This window comes from Elephantulus edwardii, unplaced genomic scaffold (assembly GCF_000299155.1).
Source record: "Elephantulus edwardii isolate Elephantulus edwardi_28Jun2011 unplaced genomic scaffold, EleEdw1.0 scaffold00057, whole genome shotgun sequence".
Classification (NCBI taxonomy): Eukaryota; Metazoa; Chordata; class Mammalia; order Macroscelidea; family Macroscelididae; genus Elephantulus; species Elephantulus edwardii.
Genome location: NW_006399807.1, coordinates 15,875,140 through 15,882,338, shown reverse-complemented (window position 1 = coordinate 15,882,338; position 7,199 = coordinate 15,875,140). Strand labels below are relative to the sequence as shown.

Genomic DNA, 7,199 nt, shown 5'->3' with positions numbered 1-7,199 from the left:
GTAACTGTTGGGGTTTCACTTTGCAAATGTTAGGAGGGTCAGATGTGGTTGTTGATTTTGTACTCAGGGAAGAGGTAGTGTATGTACCAGCTCCTATATTTGAGTGAGGGATAAAATAAGGAGAAAACATAGTGTATTAAAAAGTGCTGCAGTTCTTCAGTTAAAAACTAGAAACCAGAACTGATAAAGTACTGTTATACTATTCATGCCTACTAAGGATTTATATCTTGCCTCAAGTCTCCAAAGCCACATCATCAATCACCAAAAGTAAACAACACTACAAAATCCAAGAAATACTAAATATTGCTATTATTTAATTTTTTATCTAAAGGACCAGGCACAGATAAAATAGGTTCAGTTGATATATTTGAATATTTTCAAAAGAAGTATATAATAAATTTTTATAATATAAACTTTGAATTTGCTTTAAGATAGAATTCTGATAATATCAAAATAATTGTAGAAGTTGGGAATTAGCTACTTCACTAGAAAACCAATGATTTCTTTAAATTAGATGCTGACCCTAAAAATTAAAAAAACTACATATATATATTTCTGTGTTGTGCATGAATTGGTCTAATTAATTGTACATAGGTTAAAAAAACCCAGTTCTTATTTGCAAACCTGAGAGGCACTTAATCTGATTTGCAAGCCATAAATATGTACTTGCCAAACTAAAACTGGAAATAAAGGAAGAGGTGAGTGGTAAGAAGCTACAAAAGAAGGACCTCACCATGTATTTTTTAATAAAATTTGAGATATTTAAATGAAAGGCACAAATCCCTTGGTACCTGATAATGATGTTGTAGGAGTGACTGAGGCTACAGGAATCTGAGGCATTGACGCACTAGAGAATGAATTGTAATTAGCAGTGTTTGGCCCACTGGCACTGCTGTTGACCCCACTGGCAATTGGAGGTGCTGTAGAAGTTACTGGAGATCCCTTTTCTCTTACATTTGGAGAATTCTCCCATGCTTTGCGTGCAGATTCCATCTGCAATAAAACATTTTTTTAAGAAAACAGAACAAAATTAATGTTAACATAAAAAAGTGTATTTACATATGCATCCATAGTTATTTTAAATTTCAAATCTTTTTCAGAGCCAAAAAAGAAAAAGATTAATAACTACCCTAAGGCTTTCAAAATTTCTGTCACTATTATTATTAAAATGGAGAAATGCTTACCTCTCGCTGATGGGCTTGTAAACAGGCAAATATAGTATTATTAAATTTGTAACACAAAATCTATTCATTAACAATGATTTCAATAACTAATGGCCAAGCCCAGATAAAAGATTGAGCTTATATATTGAAATTCTTTTTTGAAAGGAATCTGTAACAGATTTTTATATAATAAACTCTGAATTTTCTTTAAGACATAATTTTGACTTCTGGTAATATACAAATAACTAGTGCAATCCAAAGGTCAGGTGTTGGTGTTTTTAAAAAATTCTTTACTATCTCTTTTTTAAAAATTTTATCTTTTTCTTTATTATATTGGTGTTATAATACCTGTCATTTTTCTTTGCTATTCTTAAAACTAGCAAAATTATGTCAAAATGCAGAAAACAATATTGCAATCACTGAGAACCACTGACACTAAGTAAATTCTCTGCTGGAAGTATTTTACACATGCTGGAAAAGAGGATTAGAAATAGCTGAATTTGCAAATTCACCCTACCAGTGAGTAAGAAAACAGAAATATCACCCTCTTTTAGAATGGAATTGAGGATATGGTAGATAAGGCCCTTAGGAAATATCCAGCCCCTCCTTTATTTTTTATCTAATATTTCTCAAATGGCAAACAGACATCTTTTGTTTCCCTATGCTCATGCTTTAAAAGGCAATATAATTAAGTTTTATACTTGGCTGAAGTAGAAACATTTGTTTCACATCCATAATCACCAAACATTTCAAGAAACTATTGACATAACAATTTGTATTGTGTCTTGTTTCAGCTCTAGTTTCCTTTCTTTAGAGACACAGATTTCAAATCTATTTAGAATAGTACAGTTCAATAGGAATATGCTGTTAAGTATTTAATTTAAAATGTTCTCTCATTTACATAAAACAAAAATAAAAGAGATATAAGGAGGCCTGGTGATACCAGATGTGCTGAGCTGCCACTTTGAACCCAATGGTAGCTGTGTTGAGAGGATGTGTGGTTTGATCTAATTACCATTTATGGTCTTAGAAACGTGATGGAGGGTTGCTATGAACTGGAACAGACTGTCAATTACATCTCTGTCTCTGTGTCTTCCCAGTCAAGATATTGGACTGAGAAGAAAATCTAAGGTAATAGGAAAAGTTCAACAGTGATGACTTAAATGAGAATACTTTTCATGAGTAATGCTGGGAATATCATTCTTAGGGAATTCAGAAATGAATTTTTCATCTTTGTAGTACATCTGAAAGCTTAATAGTAAGAGCGTGAGAAATATTCACTCATTCCAATTTGCTTCATTTCTGACACACACTGCACATCATCTCATCTTTTCTTCTTCATCATCATGATTTCAGACATATTTTAAAAGAAAAAAGTTTTATGGGATGAACCCACCCACCCCCAAATTTAGAAAGTTAACCCTACTTTAACCTTCCTGTACAAGATTTCTGAAAGAGCTCTGGTGTGTGGCACGATGGGTAAGCACTAAACTGGTAACCAACTGAAGGGGTGGCAGTTAAGAACCCATCCAATGGTTCTGCAGGAAGAGAACAGGCCAGAAAGCCCTAGAGGGACTTCTGGTGGCCCAAAAGGGTAAGAAGTTGTGCTGTCAACCCAAAGGCAGGCTGCTGTAAGGAGAAAGATCTGCAATCTCCTCCCATATAATTTACAGCCTCTTGATATGCACTGGAGGGTCAGCTATGACCCAATGGCAATGTGAGAGAAGAAACCCTATGAATCAAGTCTACTCTGTCAGATCTGACCACTATGAGTTGGAGTCTACAGCATGTAAGATCATGATCTGACATTTTTATAGTTTGAGTACAGGTTATCTTTTATAGTCATTTTTATGTGTTGAAAATGATAGTTAATAAATTTTACATAATGAGGGCATATGCTTTTGTTCAACTTCATTTAAGGAAAATTAAAAAACTGTTTCTATTTTAGAAAATTCAAGGTAATAACAAAATACTATTAAACTGTACTACTCTTGGCAAAATACGCTTAACAATCAATTTAACTCATTGCTTTTGAGTTAGAAATGATTCAAAACAGACTGGCTTTCTAAGGCTGTACTGCCCATCCCTTCCTCTTGAAACCATTGGTAGTGTTGTCCGCGGGGAGTTGCCCTGCTAACCCAAAGGCACACCATTAACAATGCCCATATAATACAACTTTATCTAGTTCCCAGAGATGCCAAAATAAGTAAAAATAAGGAAACCAGAGATTGTTTCTTTTTTAACAGGATATATATATTAAAAACCATCTCTATTATCAGACATAAAAAATTCATATGGAGTTGGTCATTCAAGTGAAAATAAAAAAGCAAAGGTTTACTGGGAAATGGTTTTTCACAGTAAAAGATTATGTAAGGACAGAAACTACACAAATAGGTTGTTTTTTAAATAAAAATACCAGTCACAAATTTATAAAACAACTTTTTGATTATCTACCCCCAGAGATCACCAGCAAGCTTTGCTTTTACTGTCAACTTGTACAATAGGAAGTTCTGCCATTACAGATCACATTAGTTGCTCAGATTATAAAACAAAACAAACAGCACCACGGTACTTGAAATAATCTCCCACTTAACTCCGGGTCTGCAATTTTACTAACTTACCCTAAATTCAATAACAATAACAATCTATGCTGTTGATACAGCAGTTTTATAACTCAATTGCTTCTTTTCATAACTTCTAAAATATCAAGTCACTGGTAAAAGGGATGTTTTGAAACAAAATTTAAGGTAATTCCCTTTCCTCAATTTAGTATTGTTGTTAACACATAAAATTTTAAAAATACAAAGAGTATGGTTAATTTACATAACCTTGCATGCAATAATCAAGAACTCTCAGAGCCGTATGCTGTACATACCTTGAAGGTGAGGCTGAAAGTAGTGGGAGGAACTGAAGTTAGGCTGGAGGAGCTCTGTTGTATAGTCTCCCTCTTAGGGAGGGGAAGGGTATTAGGCAAGGGCACCTGAAAGGCAGGCAACACATATCATAATCTAACTAAGTCTGCTTTAAAAGCGTCATTAAAGTCAATACTGAAGTACTCTTAAGAGTGTTATTTTTTCATTAGAGTCAAATGAACATCTAATTACTTTGAATTACATTTGGCTTATAGTACTTGGAAATTATGAATGCTTTGGATAAAACTTGGTAGAAGATTTCTACCTGTTTTTAGTCATAACAGAGTCTGTCTCAAATGCAAGTATACACTTGAAGACAATACTTCATATTTTAATGTGTATAAAGTAGGAATGCTAATAAAATCCAGATTTTTATTCAGTAGGTTTTGTTGTGGCCTGGTTCAAATAAGCTGCCATGTAATGCTATTGTTTCTGGTTCATGAAACAGATTTTAGTTTCTAAGCACTGCAATTATCACCATTTATGGGATCCACAGCTTCCATCACTTAACTAACAGGGGAAAAGTGAGAAACTGTCTTTCTTGCAATAAAGTGAATTTTCATCTAACTAGTTCAAGAAAAAAAATCCTGACGTTGAAGAAATATGGACTATTATCTCGCTTTGATACACTAAGCACATACCTTTTTGCTCTAGTAGTAAAAATGATTATAACAAAACTGTTAGAAATGTGAAGATATTAGAAACTGTCATCTCCTTCTATCCTTAAAATTTATAGTCTATGGTCTTGAGATTTTATTATGTTTAATTCTGATCATTTCTTCACCTTCTTAAAGATAAGATGACACAGCTGCTTGAGGGTTTAAAGGCTACTGTGATACTACAGACACTAGTGGATATTGTGATATGAAGGACCACATAATGAAAATTCTACATATTTTGCCTTAACTAGTCCTCAGTGTACAAATCAGTGATTACATTTTGTTATTGTTGTTAGGTGCCACCAAGCTGGGTATGACCAAAGCAACCCCAGGAACAACAAAGCTCAACCCTGTCCTACACCTCCTCACCATGTCTAAGACACTAGAGTTCACTGGCATAGTCCCTGTCAATCCACCCCCATCAGGGTGTTCCTATCTTTTGCTGATCCTCTAGCTTTGCAAAGATGATGTCCTTTTCCAAGGACTGTCCTCTCTGAACAACACACCATACTACTATGTGAGATGAAGCTTCGCCATCCTCGCCTTCAAGGACCACTCTGGTATGCACTTTCTCTAAAACATATTTATTTGGATCTGAAGTGTTAATTAAATCAATAACCACTAAGTCCACTTGGTGGAATTATGGCATCTGGTTGTCCTCTTCCCCCATAACCCCACTCTGATTCAATCTCTAGCTAAGCCTTTTCTCCCTTATTCATAGTCAAAAAGAGTGCTTCATCCTCTGAAAACTTCACCAGTTTCAATCTCAAAATTAAATGGTTTGGAATTTTTCTTTTAACTTGTTTGAATATTAGTATCAAAAACAGTACCATCCTGTAGTGTTCCTGTGTACCAACTGTGACACTTTTTAAGGAAAGTTGGTTTTAGCTCCCCGTTTTTAATTTATTTTATTTTCGTAAACATATACCTGTTTTGTTTAATTTGGTTGACTGTTGTGAGCTTAGCTCCCTTTTTAAGAACAGATTTTGTATATGGACCCTATTGCAGAGTCTCTTCAGACTTAGTTTCTTTGCATTTATGGCACTGGGAAAAAAATTAGTTACTACTGTGTTTCTGGCAAATTCAAGGAAATCTGTTTACCTGCCCTTCACTTTTGAGAAATGTTAATCCCTTTAAGTAAAAAATAGTTTACTGGGAATCTAAAATATTGGTTAAAGAAAATGTATTTTTCTTGTACTCAGTGTGGAATGACTCACTACAAATTTATTCACTGTCTTAAAAAAACAAAATGCTCAAACATATTTCTTTTTTGGCAGTCCATGGGGCATCTAGTAATATTCTTCAATGCCACAACTTAAAGGTTTAGATTACATAGAAATGACTAAAATGTTTACAGTCAATAACTTTTAAAGGTACGATAATAACAACAATATTTTATTCCTTAATCTGATGCCATAAATTTTATTTCAGATGACAGTTTTGCAGAAAGCATCATATCTTACTTACTGAGATTTTACTGATGCAGAAATTGGTACTCGAGATCAGTAAGAAGTCTTTGACCTTCCAAAGATTTCCATTACTTAACAATAATTTAAACCATTATCATGAAAGGAGTAGGGATATATATTGAGCATATAGTACATAAAGTTCGGTAACACTTTGATGAGTTTCCTTAATTTTAGAGAGCTCTGCTATCACTAAGTACCTAGCTTTCCCCCTTCTCTTTCTTTTCTAAAACTACACATTAAAAGCTCTTGGCTGGGCTTTTATAAAAGTTCAATTAAGCGGCCCGTGGCACCAGAGTAGGGTTGTTAACCAAAAGGTCAGAAGTTCAAGCCCACCAGAAGTTCCACAGAAGAAAAGAGGAGGCCATCTCCCTCCTTACTACTCAGACCATGACAACTCGATGGAAGAGTTGATAGGAGTTGGAACTGACTCAAAAGCAGTGTGTCTGAAATATTTTGGGAAAGTTTCTTCATTCCCAAATATTTTTATATACCCTGAGGGAAACAGAACTGATTTGTACACCCAAGGTCAAAGAAAGTGTTACTCATAATAGTAAGAACAGCAAACAGTTTAAATGTCCATCAACAAACAAATGGACTGAGAAATTTGGGTACATTCACACGATGGAATACTATCCCACACTCAGAGGCAACAATTTTGAAAAACTCTATATAACACAGGAGAAATAAGAAAGCATCATGCTGAATGGACTAATTCTACCGCATAAGTACAAATATGGCATAAGACCATTATTGTAAAAATAGAAGAATAAGTAGTAATATGTGTATTGATGTCCAAAGAGGGTATGTATACTGCAAACAGATGACGGAGAGAACTATTTAAAAGGGATATATGATTAGGTATTATTGTCTTGACAGGAGTCCAGAATGAAAGCTGCATAGTGGACTGGACTTGGGGGGAGGGACTGTGTTAACAATGCAAGCATTTTTCTTTTACTTTTCAAAGAGAAGAGCAAATTGAGGGGGAGGTTGGGCAGG

General features: G+C 34.4%; 1 protein-coding gene across 1 annotated transcript in view; it reads right to left on the bottom strand.

The window, feature by feature from the left end:
- The window catches only part of PRRC2C (proline-rich coiled-coil 2C), a gene marked incomplete at its 3' end in the record, with an annotated part of 64,419 nt that overhangs the window by 12,308 nt on the left and 44,912 nt on the right, over positions 1-7,199 (bottom strand). Inside the window, 3 exon segments of the mRNA XM_006903589.1 lie at positions 7-93; positions 792-993; positions 4,039-4,143. Of these exon segments, the coding sequence (XP_006903651.1) occupies positions 7-93; positions 792-993; positions 4,039-4,143 (394 nt within the window).